The following is a 19559-nucleotide window of genomic DNA, read 5'->3' as shown; positions in this document are numbered from 1 at the left end:
AGAAACACTTCTCCCACCCGCCACAAACACTTTAATTTCCCAAACACTAAAGAACAAAGCTGTATTACTGAGATAAGGCCAAAAACTTTTAAGAAAAATAGCAATAAATTTTTTCTTGACTTTTTTTAACTAAACAGACAAAGTGATTCAACTGGGTCAAATGTTGTAAAAGGTTATTGACATAAGAAAATATATTAACTATCAGATAAAAACAATGGCTACATTAGTACCATTATGACCAGCATGCATCAACACTGAATACAAAGTCACAAACCACAGAAATCATGCAATAGGAGTTACCGTGACTGTTAAGGTGGTAATCCTCTGTTGAGAAAATGTATTGATAAAGACAGTTACCTAATTGTGTGCCAAAGTACAGTAATACATTTCTGAAATAATCAACTTTTAGATTATGTTTTGGTAAGAACTGACAAGAAACTGAGAACATATCATCCTATTTTTGAACAAATACCATAGATTGTAAAGATTCTTTTTACAAATTATTTTTAGAATTTTATTTAAAACCCTATGGATAAAGGAGAAAGAAAATGTCAAAATTTTAATTCACTTGACTTAAATTATGAAGTAAAATAGTATGCACCTGTGATTTGTCAATATAACTGTGAGCTAAGCAACTCTGCTATTCATAAAAGCTCTATTTCTAGAGCACCTTGATTAGAGAAAATGAAACATCTAACTGTATAAGTTATGCTTTTGCCTTTTAGTTTGTATCTTGTTTGTTGTATTATAATTAGCTTAAGTGTATGTGTGTGTGTGTGTGTTTGTGACATGACTAAGACAGGAACTGACATGGGATTCACCTTGTTTCTTAAAGGGCTTGAATACTGTATCAAAATATATTCTCTCAAAGTGTGAATCTCTAAAACAGCCAATCCCTAATCTATGAAATGTTTGTGTATTAAGATTTTCTAGTCTAAGTGTTACACAAAAACTTCTGTAAGGCACTTTTTTCTTTTCTTTTCTGCACCACTTTTCTTTTTTGCTGATTTAAAAAAGCTTTTTTTCTTAAAAATTATTTATTTTTGACTGAGCTTGGTCTTCATTGCGGTGCACAGGCTTTCTCTAGTTGCAGCAACCAGGGGCTACAGCTAGTGGTGGCTTCTCGTTGCGGCGGCTTCTCTTGTTGCGGAGGATGGACAGTGCTCGGGCTTATTGCCCGCTGAAGGTCTGTGCCACTTTATGGGATTTTAGAGGGGAGAACATTTTCTATTAGGAGCTCTGGTCCTAGAAAAAAACACTGTCCAGTTACATGTGACCTTGTGAATATCAGTTTAACTCCATCCCTTTGTCTTCTACTACTCCATCAGTTCAGTTCAGTCGCTCAGTTGCTCAGTTCTGTCCTACTCTTTGTGACCCCATGGACTGCAGCACGCCAGGCCTCCCTGTCCATCACCAAGCACTACTCCATTCCATTATCTAATTCAAGGTGCTGTTTTTATTGTGTTGTAAAAAATAATTTTAACATTATCCATCTATCTCAGTTCAGACACTTGAGTTGTTTGTGATATAGTGTCATCATGTCTTGGAAACAATGTATTTATGCACAGGCAGAGATGGTGCAAGTTTGTATTCTATGGTAAAATCAGTCATAGTCCTTACAGCTTCAGAGAGAACAGGGTAGGAAAAAACAACCCAGTAAGGTTTGCTTCTAAGGTAAAGGGCAAAATGGCCACAAACTGGGGGCAAGGTTATAAAAAAATCAAGGTCCAGATTTTTATACCATCATATATATGTAACATAAGACACCACTTATTTTATACTTAAAGGATTTACCTAGGCCAAGAGTTGAATTTATGGTTATGAGAAAGCTACTTCTCAGCTCCCGTATATAGATGAGTCATTTTTAAAAGGCTATTAGAAAATTACTGAGCAGAAATAATTTCCTTGCCATAGCCTTCCAACTAAAAATTCTTTTTTTTAACTAGAAAGCAAATCCAGAAAAGCTTAGAAAGGGGAGTAGTTTAAAATTTGAACTCTCATCCAATCTGTGCCATACATGTTTCATTTTCCACCTAAATGCAAAACTAGTTTGTCTTTTTCTTTTAATTTAGGGATAACAACATGTTTTATAATGAATTGCATAAATAAAAGAATATTATTATTAGAACCTGAACTATTGAACAGATGGGGCTTAAATGACTTTGTTAAATAACTATATTTGTGAGACCTAAAAATTATACAGGGTAGTTTCCACCCAATCAACAGAAGAACAAATGACAGAAAACTAAGGTAACTTCTCAAAAACATAATGTTTACTGCCATCCTGAAGAACCAGTGTGTAGACACTCAGGGACTTCGCAAGTATGTTGGCTCACTTTGGATTTCTTGTATGTGGTTCCTCTAAGTTAACATGACATAAACTCGGCAGGATTCTCTGCTGAACTTCAGTAATGATTTGAAAACCAGAATTTTGGGTAGTGATGGAGAAAGCCATGTCATTCTCTACTGAGCTGCGATGTGAAATGGAAGGCATGAGATAGAAAAGCTGTAAATTGGTTGAAGGCTAGAAGGATGCTCGGTGATTTATTCTCTGAGATGCTAATGTGAATCGCTTTAAGATTAAAGGTTATTTTCTTTCATGGCTTATAATGAAGCAAGCTTAAAATCACCTCTGACTTACCCTAGAGAACAGGTTTAGTTTATATGGTGTTGAGAAATTTTAAAAGCTTCAGTTAGAGCTTTTAAGAGCTTTTAAATGAAAAGGTTTTACTGCTAATTGTGGAAACATAATCACCTTAAAAAAAAAATGACTTATGACAAATGTCCATGTAAATACAGGCATACCTTGGAGATATTGTGGGTTAGGGTTTCACACCACTGAAATAAAGTGAATATTGCAATAAAGCAAGTCATACAAATTTTTGATTTCCCAGTGTAAGTAAAATTATGTTTAAACTGTAATGAGGCCTATTAAGTGTGCAATAGCATTATGTCTAAAGAACAATGTACATACCCTAATTGAAAAATACTTTATAGCTCAAGGATATATTGTACAACAGCCAATATTTTATAATAACCATAACCTTTAAAAATGGAAAATCAGTGTATTCTTTACCTGTAACATATGTAATATTGTACATTAATTATACTTCAATAAAAATACTTTAACACTAAAAAATGCTAACTATCATCTGAACTTTCAGAGAGTCTTAATCTTTTTGCAACCGTAACGTCAAAGATCACGGATCACAAGGAACTCCCTGGTGGTCCAGTGGGCTGGGGTTTGATCCGGTCAGGAAACTAAGATCCTGCAAGCCACATGGCAGGGTGAGGAAAAAAAATCACAGATCATCATAACAAATATAATCAAAATCAACAAATTTGCAATATTGTGAGAATTACCAAAATGTGGCCGAAAAACATGTAGTGAGTAAATCCTGTTGGAAAAATGGAGCCAATAGACTTGCTTGGCACAGGGGTGCCATAAACTTTCAATTTGTAAAAAAAAAAAAAAAAAAAAAAAAAAGGCAGTATCTTCAAAGTGCAATAAAGTGAAGCACAATAAAAGGAGGTGTGCCTGTAACAATTTTCAATAGAGGCAACAGTAAAATTTTATATTTCTAGGGTGATATTTTATAACTATAATATGCTCTTATTTATCTAATTACTCTAGATTTTTTTTTTTTTTTGCAGGCCTTTTTTTTAAGAGGAGGCGATAGTGACATAGAATTTGCAAAACTGTGACTATCCATCACTGGTTAGAGAACTAGAAGAACAAGTGTCTATTACTTCCTCTCAGTCTAATGGCTATTTAACTTATTTATTAAGTACTCAATCTGCTAGAGTACTATATTGGGAAAACAAAGACATAGTTTTGAAGCGAAAAAATAACAATAAGCTATTTACAAGCACAATGCTTAGTTGCCTAAACAACTCCATAAGAATAATAAATTTTAAGGTTGAGACCAACCTAGACAGCATATTAAAAAGCAGAGACATTATTTTGCCAACAAAGGTCCATATAGTCAAAGCTATGGTTTTTCCAGTAGTTATGTATGGATGAGAAAGTTGGACCATAAAGAAGGCTGAGTGCTGAAGAATTGATGCTTTTTAACTGTGGTGTTGGAGAAGACTCTTTAGAGTCCCTTGCACTGCAAGGAGATCAAACCAGTTAAAACTAAACGAAATCAGTCCTGAAAATTCATTGGAAGGACTGATGCTGAAGCTGAAGCTCTAATACTTTGGCCACCTGATGTGAAGAACTGACTCATTGGAAAAGACCCTGATGCTGGGAAAGATTGAAGGCGGGAGGAGAAGGGGACGACAGAGGATGAGATGGTTGGATGGCATCACCAACTTGATGACCATGAGTTTGAGAAAGCTCCAGGAATTGGTGATGGACAGGAAAGCCTGGTGTGCTGCAGTCCATGGGGTCACAAAGAGTCGGACACAACTGAGAGACTGAACTGACTGAGTGAAGATTGAGATATAAACATGAACTAGTTGATTGTGATGAATAGTGACTACTTTACAGTCAAATAGAACTGAAGGTGAAAAAAGAAAGTGAGTGCACATCTCTTCTTTCATATCAAGATGTAGGTGTTAAATTTTTAAAAAAGTACAGTGTATTCAGGCACATCAACAAAGAATATTCAGCTCCTAAAAAATACTCTAAGCATAATATTTGATTTTATGGATCTTAGAAAAGATCCATTTAGAAACATTCTCATTTAACGATCAGATCAATGAAATATAGACATTTTGTGATTTCCCCAAAGGGACACACCTAGTTAATAATAGAGGGAAAGTCAAAGCAGATTTTGGTTTTAGACTAAGGGTAGTTTGCTTCAGGCCAAGCTCTTGTTCATGTAAAGGCTTTAAAACTCTTCCACAATTTTTCTATAAAATGGCCATGGCCAAAAATATTGGGCATATCTTGGAAGATAAGAGAATGGATACCTCTTAAAGGTAGTTAAAAGAATCACGGTACCACTGGAAGCAGTTCAAGGGAAATTGACAATATTGTTCAGAAAGTTGAAAATGTGTCCCTACATTTTATAAGAACTCTGACAACATAGTAGGCAACCAAAACTTCCTGTTCTTTTCTTTCTTTATACATGCAGACAGCAACTTCTGGGGAACAGGGGGGAATTTAGAAAGCATGTTCTAGAACTCAACAGGAGCCCAGAATCTACTGCTTGAGTCTAATCCACTTGTGCTGAGGAGCACTCATGCAAGCTGTTGACTGAACATACTGCCCAAGGGATGTTTCTCCAAGCAGTAAGCATGCTTTTCTTTGTGCTTTACCAGAAGAAGAAAAAGAATGAAAAATAGGCTAAGCTGAGGATAGATTCTGTAAAAACTAGGTAATAAATGCTTTATTAGTTAAAAATGACAGTTGTAACAAAGGATCCATAGAAGTGTAGTAGATCTACCATAATTTGGTAATGCTAGTTCTTGCCTGGAGAATCCCATGCATGGAGAAGCCTGGTAGGCTGCAGTCTATGGGGTCGCACAGAGTCAGACACGACTGAAGCGACTTAGCAGCAGTAGCAGCAGCAGTGAAATCACATAGACGGAAAAAAATTGAAGCAAGTACAAAATGGAAAAATATTTAAAACAACTAATTCGACTTTTAAGCAGAAAAATGGATTGTGCATATGAACTAAGTGTAGTCACTAATTCAACCAATAACTTTATTTAATATTTACATTCCCAGACCTGGGTTGGACACATTGCGGAGTCAAAATAACCATACAACAAGTTTTCTGTCAACAAGTAATTTACAATTTGGTAAGAGGCAAGACTAAAGTAAATCAGGGGATTTGGGAGAATAATTAAATGTTAAACTACTTGGTCCTGACTGCTAATATTTAAAAGGATTCAGAGGAGGAACTCGTCTGGGTGGCAGCCGTGAACTGTTGAAGAGGATTTAGAGATGAATGAAAGGAAAAGATGAACCAGGAAAACAAAAGGAACTATTTTTATAGATATGATAACTATGTTGTGGAGAAATAAAAAAATCTGTATAGAAAAGACAGGGTTATAGGGCTTAAACATCAGATAGAGATGCTTAGACTTGATAGAGTAGGCAAGGGGGTCACTGAGGGTTCTGAACAGATTGGGGTCATCAAAATAGTGATAATTTAGGAAAATCAGAAGAGTAACCCTCTTGACTACCCTCTATGTGTTTTTACTTGATGGAAGAAAAAGTACTGAACAGTAGCAGTATTAAGAAGCAATGATAGAGGACTCATGTGCCAGGCACGTTTCCAAGTATTTAGCCATGTACTTCTCACAACAGCCCTATTTATGCTTTGAGGCAGATGCTATTATTGTCCTCATTTCACAGAGAACTAAATAACTTGCTCTAGCTCATGCACTTAGTAAGCAAGAGACCTGAACCCAGGCAGCTCCAACTCCAGAGCCACAGGGCTCTTAATGGTTTTGCTAAGTTCACTTTTCAAGAAAGGAGACGAAGATTGGCAAAACCAATATAAGTTAAACCAGATAAAGCTAAATATATCTGGAGGAAGAAGGAAAATAAAAGGAAGGATTGAAAAACACTAGGAAATAAAGAGGGTAAACTGGGCCAGGGAGAAGAAGCTGGGTTCAAAAGATGAGGGAAAAGGTGTGCTTTGAGAGGTAGAGCCCTCTGAGAGCTGAGGCGGGTGGAAGGTGATATTTCCACACATTCCAGGTCTCAGCGGTGTCCCTGTCTGTGTCAGGATGGGGAGCAGTCACTTGCCTGCAAGGCTTCGTGGAGGTTGCCATTGTAGTCTATGATCTCGGTGGCTCCTGGATCTCCCTTTTGACCAGGTGGACCCTATGAAAAAATAAACCAAGAGAACATTAGGCTAGGATGGAGAAGGGACTGTGGCAGAAACAGAAATAGCAACACGCACGCTCTCTCTGACCATCAATTCTTGATTGAGGCCCAAATACATGTTAAAATAAATGAACCATGTTCAAAGTTTGTCCTTATTTCAAAGCAGGCAAACTACTTCCAAATTCCTGCCTGTGGTATGTTAAAGATATTAAGTCAGATAAAAAAGAAAAAAGATTCAATATCAAAAACTGCTCCCTGAAAATTATTATATGTAGGCTAATCTGATTTGACTGACAAAATCTTGCTGGCTTTATCCATATTTCTTAAAGCAACCCCTGACATCTTTCTCCACATCCATACCACAAAGACTGCTTCCTCATTCTTTAAGAAGATAGAACATTATACTACAGGAAATGCTTGCTTTTCCAACAGGAATAGAACTCCATTAAAACTGAATCAAACAGGGAATAAATATGCATGCATATATATATATTTGAATATATATATATATGGAGGGAACAAATATTTTTAAGACATCTACCCTACTCAGTAGCTCTGCCACTGAATTTCCATTAGTTATGTCCTAATTCTCTGTGTTTTAAAAAGGTTCTGAAAATTTGGACTATTTCTTTCTTTACAATTGAGTTACTTGAAAAGTGGAAAGTTCTACTGTTAGATGGCTGTGGGTTTGCGACTGCTCATTTAGCAAAGGGAAAGCAGAGTTCTTCACTTCTTCTTGTGGAGCCTATCTTATGTGTCCAAATTTACAGACTCAGTGCTCCCAGTGACTACACTAAAAAATAGGAAGAAAGGAAGCGGTAGCAGGAATAATCCCAGTGGTCTACCTCCTGTGCTATTATTGGGTATGATTAATCCAAGTGCCTTGTGAAAAGCCACATAGACACATACTTCAAATCTAGGCTTGTTGGAGGCCAAAGCTGTAGACGAGACACACTCACCCTTGGTCCCAGGGCTCCAGAGTCCCCCTTGTCTCCACGATCGCCCTTTCCCCGGTAAAAAGAGAAAAAGAACCTAGTTAGTTAGTAGTGAGGCCAAGAGTCCCCAAATATCTCAAATCCAAGGATTTGATATCCAAGTATTTAATCCAAGGATTTAAATCCAAGTATTTACTATCATTCAGTGGCACCTTTAATATGAACTTTTGACATGTAAAATAGCAACTTGAAATACAATAACCCCTGACATGGCAAACGCTTCTTTAAGATGCCCCTTGAAGTGAATTAAATTTCCCCCTTCAGATGACAGAGTATCTTGAAACGACAATACATACAGTAACTTGTTTACTAGGGATCTTCAAAGGCAAAGTAAGTGGCTTCTATGCCACCCAAAGTTAGGCTTTTATCTCTCAGATTGAGCCATGTTCTTGCCTTTATATGAAGAGATTTGGTGCAAGGGGGAAAAAAGCCAACCAATTAATAGGTTGTATGTTCTTTAAGAAGAAAAAGTGTAGACAATCAGGACAAGGAAGGAAGAGAGATCAACGGGGAGCTCAGTGTTGGGAGATTTAGGAGGGAAAGATCGCCAGCTGGGTCTCCCTCTGATGATAAGGATCTAAGGAAAACTTTTCTACTTAGGAAGTGCTGAAGAGGACAGCAGCCTGTTAGACCAGGGTGGCCAGGTTGAAGGTCAAGAGCTGGGCAAACCTGGCTCTCTCTCTTTTTTCCAGTGTAATAAGAAAAGTCTTTAAATGTCCATTTATAGTGTTATTGCCACCTCACCCTCCTCCCTGGACAGACACTAGGAATTACCTACGCCTCAAACTCCAAAATATATCACTAAGAATACTTCAGAAAGTCTCGGAAATCTCAACAGAAAATTTGGAGGAGAGATTTGAACCTGTGTAGAACTGAGAGTTCTTTCAAATAGCCTAAAATTTATAGAGCCCTTTTCCTAAACATAATTCAAAGCATTTTTCTGTTATCTTTCTACATATCCTTATAAACTGGATAAGGACCAGTGAAGATAAGCAGTAAAAAGGATTATGATTTTTTCTATCCACAATATGCTAGTAACATGGACCATAATAATTAAATTTGCTTGAATGGAGAATTACTAATATCTGTTTTCTATTTTCCCCATTTCCCATGCTATTCATTAATAGAATTTCAAATAACATGATTCTGCTAATAGTATACAGATTATTGCAGGTTCTATAAGAACATGATAAAGGAGAGAATTTCCACTGGTGGTGAAGTTTTAATGCAATGGAGGGAGTCAACTGACTTAAAAGCAAACTGTAGTTGAACATTTATCACAAAGACAGCCAGGAAATAAAAAATATTATATTGCACATAATGTAAACTAAGTACTTAATTTTTTCCAAATAAGCTATATTTATGAAACAGGAAGTACATTTTCTCTTAAAGAATGGTCTGAAGCACAAGAACACAAAAATAAGATGAAACAAACCAAGATATCATCATAAGGGTGAAATTACTGCAATGCCAGTGTGTGAAAGAGTCTAACCCAAAACATGACTTTCCTGTGGAAAAGGCGAGAAGCACAGCTCTTGATGGCCTCATGTTATGTTAAAATGGTTACCCGGGTACTGACCTTTGACCCTTTCGGGCCTCTAGTTCCTGATTCACCTTGTTTGCCCTATTATAGAAGAATATAAAGATGGAAAAGAGAAAATAATAGAGGGAGACAACAATAGGAAAAAGAAATTAGCAGTGACTCAGAATAATGAAGAAAAATGGAAACACTTTATTTTAACTGCTTTAATAGATGGCTCTCTATAATGTAAACTGTTATAACACTGAACATAAGCATTATCACCACATCATTAGTTCACTCCCTGGTCTCTTCACCAACCTTCACGTCATTATAATTCTAAAGTCTGACCACCCACTGGTGGATGGGAAGAGTTCTGCAGATAATTCTCAGTAGTCTCAAAAGTGTTTGCTTATAAATTTCCTTTTCATCAAAGAGGAAGTCATTTCCCATGTCTCTAGGATGCGTTACTAAAATAAAGTGTTACCATATCAGTTTGCAGGAAGCTTAGAGGAATAGAGTGAACAGTCAAATAAATCCTTAGTTGTCATATTTTCAAGGTGTTACATACCATCAAGTTACCATGGAAACTAACGGTCTGGAACCACATTTTCCTCAGTAGGTTTTTGTTTGCTTGTTTATTTTTGTTTTATATATATATTTTTAAATGCAGGGACTTTTTTGTTTTTGGCCATGCCGCTCAGCTTGAGGGATCTTGGTTTCCTGATTAGGGGTTGAACCTGTGCCTTCTGCAGTGAAAGTGCAGAGTCCTAATCACCCGACTCAGTAGGTTTTAATACGCCTTGAGTGGTAATGTGTTAATGTGACAGCCCCTCCCCATTGACATTTGGATGTGTTATTAAATTTGTTGACCGAATAGAACAGAGTAAACTGGAAAAGTTGAATTGTAAAACCCCTTTTAGAAAATAACAAATTGGTATGCATTTCAATGAATTATTTGTGACTTTGGGCTGTTTTAATACCCCTTGAATAATTTTATTTTAGTTGTATGTTCTAAAAGTAAGTGGTATACATTTCCAAACTGAGAATGTTGTTTTCCAGTGTGAGAATAACTGACCTTCGGTCCAGGGGCTCCGGGCTCCCCTCGATCCCCTCGTCCAGGAGGCCCTGCCTCCCCACGTTCACCCTGTCACAAATCACAAAATAAGTAAATGGTGACCCATCTTCCCCCAACCGGTCCCTGTCGATTAATGAGTGAGGTGAATAAAACCAAAGAAAGTAGAAAGTGACCATTTATTTACAACATGCTCAGCATTGTATTAACTTCAACGTGGATTACCTCATTTAATAATCAAAACAACTATACAGTGTTTGCATTTTCATCCCCATTTTTATAGACAAAGAAATGGTTTGGTAAATGCCTGTCAGACACCTACGTTGGTAAATAGAAAGACCTTTAAAGGGAATTGATACGGGCCATCATTAAGCCTCACCACACACACTGGCATAGTCTTCACTCTGCAGTGACTTTTTAAGATCTACTAGGAAGAAGCATGGCAAAATGACTAAGCACCAGGTTTTGTAATTTGACATTCTCTACTTTAATCTTGGCTCTATTACTTACCAGGTCTGTGTTTGGGGGAAAATTAGTTAAGTTCTGAAAGCCTCAGTTTCCTCTATAAAATGGAGAAAATTATAGTACTGGTTTCATAATTTAAAATAAAAAGTCCTCGTCACAGTATAAGACATGTAGGTATTACAGTTTTTGCTATATTTATAGATCTGGGAATGATGATCGTGGCCCTCAGAGGGCCAGTGCTCTAGTAAGATAAGATCCACATGAACAAAATAGTTTAGGGTTAAGGAATAATGTAAAGTCATATGTGAGAGAAGAAGAAACTCCACAGGGTTTTCAACAGTCTGGACTGACTTTTTGCTGAGACCTGGGTCAAGTCCTGAAGGATGCTGCTGCTGCTAAGTCGCTTCAGTCATGTCCGACTCTGTGCGACCCCTGAGATGGCAGCCCACCAGGCTCCCCTGTCCCTGGGATTCTCCAGGCAAGAACACTGGAGTGGCTTGCCATTTCTTTCTCCAATGCATGAAAGTGAAAAGTGAAAGTGAAGTCGCTCAGTTGTGTCCGACTCTGAGCGACCCCATAGACTGCAGCCTACCAGGTTCTTCCGTCCATGGGATTTTCCAGGCAAGAGTACTGGAGTGGGGTGCCATTGCCTTCTCCGCCTGAAGGATGGGTAGGGTGTATTTTACAATTATTATTGCTTATGACTGTGCTTTTGATGAGTGCACACAACACTTTACATGCATTATCCTATTGAGTTCTCAAGACAAATGAGAAAGGTGTTAGTATCCATAGTCTACAGATGAGGAGACTGAAGCTCAAGAAGATTAAGTAATTTTCCCAAAGCCTTTAACATGGGAGAGCTGTAATTTAGAATGGATTGTACTCAATCTTCAATTTTTGCATAGATGTTTTGGTATGTAAATATTTTGCACATCTCTGGTCATTTTCTCAGAATAAATTCCTAGTGGGGAAATGTCTGTGTCAAAAATAAAAACATTTTAAAATCTTGCCAAATCACCCTCTAGGAAGATGGTTCTGTTTTTCCCTGAACACAGAATTGAGAGTTCAGCTTCCTGTGTGATGGGTAGAATTTCAGTAATCAAACAAGTTTTGACTTCTGGTGATGGCATGTTAACGGATGAAGGAGGCACCCTCCTCACTAAAGGATAGATTCATCTTGGAAAGGAAAAGAAAGTAGGGTTGGATTTGTTATGGGTGATGGAGAGTTTTGAATTCCAAGATCTTTATCTGTATCATGGCCACTTTGGGAAGACTCTAGTTTTGCAGGGGAGGTGGGATAGATTAGGGCCAGGATTATGGAAGACTCAGTAAATTTCTCATATGAATCAAAAGGGAGTAGGAGAATGGAGAGGCTGGAACTTGACTGGAGGCAGGAGATGGAAAAGATGCTCCAGAAGGGATTTTCCAGGGATTAGAAACTGAAGTGCTTCTACTGGTATATGGAATTTACATTTATAAATGTTTGGTTATTTGCTTAATATTTTACAGATGAATTCTAAAATGGTAACTATAATCTTATTTTAGGGAAAAGCAAAAATCTTAGAAAATCATTTTTGTATAGCATATATATCATAGGTGTGAAGTCTATATATATTTACCTAGAATCACTTATTAACATCATACCCCTAATTAATTGCTTATTATTCTCTGGAATTACATTTTTTTTTTTCCTTCCATCCCTTTCTCACACATATTACAGTGTAAGCTTCAGTAGAAACTGTTTTTCTTGCATTTAATCTCCATTCTCAATAGAAAAATGTCTGGGAAAAAAATGTGTTGAATTAATGAATAAACAATATTATTCAAAGTTTTCTAAATTATTCATGATAAAGTCCTATTTCTTTAGACTGATGTAGATTTCTTGCAGGCACTGATACAGATGCTGAGAATACAGCAGCACATAAAACAGGTTTTTAGATACCATTATACATCTTCATTATGCTCTCTCTTCATTGTGCTGGGGATAAAATATGCAGTGTTAGTTTTTTTTAAATCTGAATTTATTGGTACAAATCCTGACTGTCTACACAACTGGAAAAAGACTAGTATTTGGCTGAAAGAGATTTTTAAATAATCATGATTTTTCCATTATGATACCAATTTCATGTTAGGCAATTTAGCCAAAAATTAACTTCAAAATATTCTTAAATGAATTTCTTATTCACATCCTTTCTGTGGAACTACAAAGCAGTTACAGTACAGTCTTTACTTTTCTTGGGAGTGCAAAGTAATATTTGTTATAAAAGTATGAGATCTGTAAAATCAGCCCAGGTTCTTCATGGACAATAATTAATGTTGATTTTATAGCTCTACATCTGGAATTTTTTGACTATGGAACAGTTTAAAATAAATGAACAAAAGAAAAGATATTTAGGGATGAACTCTACTCTCCAGGGGTCTGTCTGTGTTTCTTCTATTTTTTCTTGTTTCGCAAACAAGATGCCACAAACACTTAGAAATCACATTCATGCCTGGTCCTCGCTGGCACTCAGCAGGTTTCCCGCTTCTCTGCACTTATCCACAAAGCCACCTCTTTCCCTGCCTGACTCTGAGGCTGCAAGCTGTACAACAGTTCTGACATGGACACAGGATGCCCGTTATCCTCCTGATCTAGCTCTCTTGATTCTAGAAAGTGCATTTTGTGTGTAAATCTGTTCAGGCTAAAGAAGGCATTCCTCTTATTTTGTTAATAAGCTTGTCAGCTCATTATGTGAAAAAGAACTTGCTGAGAAAAGAGCAATTTTGCGTAAATTCGACCGAGCTTCAGTCCCCCTTAGGCCACGCATAGTTTCCATTTACTAGGATTAGAGTTATTTTCTCTTGACCAGCGGAAATGAGGACTCCTCTGTCAGAACAGACCAGAAACATATTTCTCGAGCTCTTGGAAGTCATCCTGGCTTATTTCTGGTGAAGGAAATACACATTGAGGCAAAGACTGCTACGGTTTAAAAATAAAAGAATGTAGTTTGATCTAATTTTGCTTTCTTTGATTCATGAGTCTGTCATGAATAAAGTTCCATCCTCAGAACGGCACCTTTTTATGTCTTTCCGGGTAGATAAAAAGGGAACCATGGCTCTGACTGTATCCACAGCAACATAATTTTTTATTTATTTATACATATGCGCATATGTATGCGGCATACAGATTTTGCTTTCAGGGCCCTCTCTTGGGTTGCCAAATGGAAGATCACGAGATGGTTTTCATTACAGGATTTTTCTGCAGACGTTTTTCAGGATGGATCCTTTCGGGATGACGCACTAGGAATCTATATGACATCAGTACTTGCCTTTGCAATCTAGGGAGTGATGGAGGAATAGTAATCATATTTGATTTACAAGTATGTCTTAAAATGGGTAACGAGGAGCTGGAGTTAATGAGTTCTACCTCTCCTTCTCAGAATTGCCTCACTTTTCCATATGGCCAGAAGACTAACAGCATCACATCAATTTAGGTGCAACTGGGGGACAACTGGAACAATGAATGTATCCCATCATCCTGTTGCCTTGCCTAAGGCTTTCTGGAATTAACTTCCTATTACTCTAATTATAATAATATGCTATTACTATTAGAAGTGTTGGGAATGGGTGCTAAGCTGATTTTAGTTCTCTATTAGGCAAGACTATCTGGTCACCTGAGTAACAAAATGGACTAAAATTATGCCACAAAAATTTTTCAGAAAGAAAGGAAGGGGAAAACATTCCACTTACCTTGGTTCCTGGTAACCCTGGTAAGCCTGGTTCTCCCTGAGGACCAATGAAACCTGGTTCTCCCTTTAAAAAAAATGGACAGATGAGATCACCACATGTTTGACAGTAAATATGTGAACTATTGTTCGTCCCCGGTGGCTCAGCTGATAAAGAATCCGTCTGCAATGTGGGAGACCTGGGTTCAATCCCTGGGTTCCATCCTTGGGTTGGGAAGATCCCCTGGAGAAAGGAACGGCTACCCACTCCACTATTCTGGCCTGGAGAATCTGCATAGTCCATGGGGTTGCAAAGACTAAGCGACTTTCACTTTTCACTTCACGGGGATTTTACTTCTTTGATTGTATACAGCTTTTGCTGAGATCCAGATACTAACTATAAAATTAATTAGAATTGGTTTTGACCAGTGACAACACTTTGAGCAAAACTTTGGAGAAGCTCTGAAAAGTAAAAGTGACAAAGAGACCAGATAAATGTCTTTACAATTTCCTTTCTCATCTATTGTCTCGTGCTTCTTATCATCTACCAAATCAGGTCCATTATGTTGGGGTGGATGTGGTAGGCAGCCTGTAAGATGGGCCTCAATGATACCACTTGCTGGTATTCAATTCCCTTGCAAAACCCCTCTGCTTGAGTGTGCACAGGATTTACTGACATATCTAATGAGCAGATTATGAAAGAATAATAGGATATCATTTCTGAGACGAAGTTATTAAAAGACTGTAGCTTCCATCTTGAGGGCTCTCTCTTGTCCTCTCTCACTTGAGTCAATTTACTTTGGAGAAAACAAGCTGCCATGCTGTGAGTAGCCCTATGGACAGGTCCCCAAGGTAAGGACCAAGGTCGGCCAATGGCCATATGTGTGAACTTGGGAGCAGGTGCTCCATCCCATTAGGGTCTTCAGATGAGATCACAGCCCTGGCTGACAGCTGGATTGCATCCTCCTGGGAGACACTGAACTAGACATCCTCCTTCCAGCTGAGCTACACTCAGATGCTTATTCCTTCCAAAATGTGAGCTGACTGTAGTTTTAAGTCACTGCCGTTTGGGACACCTATATGGTAGGCAGCAATGCATGACTGATGCAGTGGGTGTGGCTAGGGAAGAGATTCAACAATGTTCAGCATAAAAAGCAAAAAAATCTCTCCTTGCCACACCTCCAAAATCTCTTCTCTATTACCTGGAGGAAACCCAGTTGTGGTATAATAGAAAAATATATTTGGTCTTGTTCCTAGTTTCTAAAATCTTTGGAATTTCCAAGAGTAATAGTCCCTTGGACTGCAAGGAGATCAAATCAGTCAATCCTAAAGGAAATCAGTCCTGAATATCTATTGGAAGAACTGATGCTGAAGCTGAAGCTCCAATACTTTGGCCACCGGATGTGAAGAGCTGACTCATTGGAAAAGACCCTGATGCTGGGAAAGACTGAGGGCAGGAGGAGAAGGCAGACAGAGGATGAGATGGTTGGATGGCATCACCAACTTGACGGACATGAGTTTGAGCAAGCTCTGGGAGATGGTGATGGACAGGGAAGCCTGGCACGCAGCAGTCCATGGGGTCGAAAGGAGTTGGACACGACTGAGTGACTGAACTGAACTGAAGAGTAAATAGGAGCGTCTTTTGTTACTCGCAACAAGCTCCTTTTAAAAATACCTGTTGCTAATGGGGTGACTGTGGTGGGCCCCTAGAGAGCTTCAGGATCAGGCTGTGATAAGAAGGTTGGAACTCTCAACCTTTCCCCTCCTCTTACCATCTCTCCAGAGGGGAGAGGGCTGGAGACTGAGTTAACTCAGCAGTGGGCAAAGCTTTAATCAATCATGCCAACATAACACAGCCTCCGTAAGATGACCTAGGCAATGGGGACTGGAGAGCCTCTGAGCGGATGAACATCTCCATGTGCTGGCAGGATGGCACCCCAACTCCACTGGGGTCACAGGCTCCTGCACTCAGGACCCTTCTGACTTCACCCTCTGTATCTCTTCATTTGGCTGTAATGGTGAGTATGCATTTTCCTGAGTTCTGTAAGTTATTGTAGCTGATTATCGAGCTTGGATAGGGGTGGGAGTGGGCGGCTGTGAGCACCCTGGAATTTGTAACCAAGTCAGATGGAAGTGCAGGTAAGGAGGGGTGGTACTTGGACTGGGGTCTGAAGTGAGGGCCGTCTTGTGGGACTGAACCCTTAACCTGTGGAATCTGAAGCTAACTCTGAGCAGTGAGTGTCACAATAGGACATGAGTTGGTGTCAGAGAATGAGAGTTGGAGAGCCAGTGTTGGAAAAACACCATATATTTGGCACCAGTGAACACCCGAGACCAGTGTTCACATATAAACTGTAAAGTTTTATTTTCTTCTTAACTACATGAGCTCAAATGTAAAATTCTAACTTCTTGAAATCTGTAATGATGTTTTAAAGCAAAACAAAACAAAAACATAATGACTCTGTTCTCATATTTCCTGGGATTTGTTTGCTTGTTTTCCCCCATTGGATTATTTCTGCTAATGTTGTTTGATAAATTTGATTTTCTTTTAAAGTAGCTATATTTCAACATTTGTTTTTTTTTAGCGCTGAGCAGAAAGATGCAGAGAAGATGTTTTATATGAAGTGTTAGAATGCCATCAAATATTTTTGAAATACTGAGTTTTAAAAAATATATGCCATATAAAACCTTGGTATTGGGTAGGGAACAAAAGGATCACATTGATGAATAACTCAAATGGATTTATTTCTAGCTCTGATGCTCATGGTACTGGTTTAAGAAAAAAAAATGTAGGGGAACTAATGCTCTAGGTTTATTGTTTGTGAACTTTCTATAACTCTATTCTACCTGTCTCCATACCCTTACACATAGTGGAGAGGAAAAGCTGAACAAATAACCTTGGATGGATCTTGTAATGGCCTAAAATGAGAATCAACTATATTCAGAAAAATCAATGACGACCATTCTACTTCTTGTAAAAAAAAGTTTAACTTATTTGAAACAACAGCAAAAAAAGTTAAGAAACATTTATTTACATGTAAGATATTTCTCTCAATAAAATGATATATACAAGCATAAAAATTTTCCCTTTCCACCCTCAAGAAAAAAGGCTGTATTAAAGTCAATGTATATTATTAGTAACCACTTTCTGTCATGAAAATATTATGAAAATATAATGCAACCACATTATATCATGAAAATATAATGCAAGTTAACAGGTGGAAAGTTTAAAGGTAAACAAGATTCATATATCTCCAAGTGGAAATAAAGATTTCACTGCTAGCAAAGCAAATGGAAGCACCATTAAAGCATACTAATGAAAGAGAGGAAAAAAGAGTAAATGCTGCAAAAATGTTTTTCTTATTCAGGCAAGTATTTAGTTTATAAAAAGACAAAGCATGCAATTTCATAATTCACAAATAAATAAGGCTTTGTGATCTCAGTGGCTGAAGTGTGTTTTTTTTTTTTTACCTTTTTAAAAACAGAATCTATTTAAGTTCTCCTGAGTAAGATGGATAGAAATTTCCTTCAAGCAGAATGTTCAGGGTAAAAATTTCTATTTCAAGATATAAAATTAGCAAAGGACTGGACTCTCAACAACTTTAGCACTATTAATGCTGGCTAGTTTTAAAGACTTTGAGTATGATTAGTTATACTTTTTCATGCCACTCTAAGAAAGCATTGCCATCTCAATACATTCATTTCTTCCTTCAATTTACTCAAGGGAAACAATAGCATACTTAACTTTAGGACCACAGTTTTATCATTATTTAACTCCAGAGCTCTCAATTACTTTAGAGACATTGTATCCATCTAGTCTATGTCTTGGCAGGATGGGGAGGAAATAATCATTGGTCCCTTTTCTGTCTCAGGCTTGAAAGAATTATTGAAGTAAATAAGGCATAAATATATCTGCTGCTGCTAAGTCGCTTCAGTCATGTCTGACTCTGTGTGACCCCATAGACGGCAGCCCACCAGGCTCCCCCGTCCCTGGGATTCTCCAGGCAAGAATACTGGAGTGGGTTGCCATTTCCTTCTCCAATGCATGAAAGTGAAAAGTGAAAGTGAAGTCACTAGCGACCCCATGGACTACAGCCCACCAGGCCCTCTGTCCATGGGATTTTCCAGGCAAGAGTACTGGTGTGGGGTGCCATTGCCTTCTCCGTAAATATGTCTACTCATGACTTTAAGCTGGTTGGGCTGCTTCTTACTTTCCTAGACTTATACCAGAGGTCTCAGAGTGCCTATTCACTTACCCTTATTATTGTACACAGTAGGAAAGTTTCGTTGACATGGTTTCAGATTTCACATTGTACCTAACCTTTAAGTTGAAACTACCACTTGTAGAGTTTGGGGTAGTATTAAAAAAGAACATGCACACTTTTACAGAAAGGCTATTAAAATAATCTTCCTTTGTCCAATTACATATCTATATGAGGCTGGTTTTCCTTCATGTGCTTCAACCAAGACACACTGCAACAGAATGAAAGTCAAAGCAGGTAAGAGAATCAAGCTGCCTTTGATTAAGCCAGATGTTGAAGAGATTGGAAAAAAAAACAACATAAAATGATAATAATGTCACTATTCCTGTTAATTTTTTGTTTGTTTTGTAAAACTCAGCTATATTTCATAAAAGGTTATTTAATTAACATATAATGACCTGTTTAAATTCCTCTATTTTAATTTCTAATACAGATACATCAATAGGTATAAACAAATAAAAACTCTTTAAATCTTAATTTTTGGGTGTGTAAAAGGGTTTTGAAGTTAAATCTTTGAGAACTGTTGGTACAAACGTACAGAATTGAGTTAAAGCCTGACTTTGCAAGCTGGAATCCTGAGGTGCCAAATAATGTAAGATTCTGGTGTTATTTGGGGGTGGCTTAGTCAAGACTTATTAGATAATGCAAACAAAGCAATCAGCACCAACTCTAGAACAAAATAAGTGAATGATAAATGTTATTGTTGCTCATATCTTACAGGCTCAAAAATGCCAGCTACCATTATTATT

The 19559-nt window shown here is 37.7% G+C and overlaps 1 protein-coding gene across 1 annotated transcript in view; it reads right to left on the bottom strand.

Moving 5' to 3' along the window:
- Positions 1-19559, bottom strand: part of COL25A1 (collagen type XXV alpha 1 chain) — a 485880-nt gene that overhangs the window by 28608 nt on the left and 437713 nt on the right. The window contains exons 19-24 of the mRNA XM_045166311.1: positions 14574-14636; positions 10383-10451; positions 9365-9409; positions 7750-7794; positions 6710-6787; positions 301-324 (exon numbers count right to left, since the gene is read on the bottom strand). Of these exons, the coding sequence (XP_045022246.1) occupies positions 301-324; positions 6710-6787; positions 7750-7794; positions 9365-9409; positions 10383-10451; positions 14574-14636 (324 nt within the window). The remainder of the gene's footprint in view (positions 1-300; positions 325-6709; positions 6788-7749; positions 7795-9364; positions 9410-10382; positions 10452-14573; positions 14637-19559) is intronic.

This window comes from Bubalus bubalis, chromosome 7, assembly GCF_019923935.1.
Source record: "Bubalus bubalis isolate 160015118507 breed Murrah chromosome 7, NDDB_SH_1, whole genome shotgun sequence".
In the NCBI taxonomy this organism is placed as follows: Eukaryota; Metazoa; Chordata; class Mammalia; order Artiodactyla; family Bovidae; genus Bubalus; species Bubalus bubalis.
Note: the sequence above shows the minus strand (reverse complement) of the source record. Positions and strands in the feature narration are given on the sequence as shown.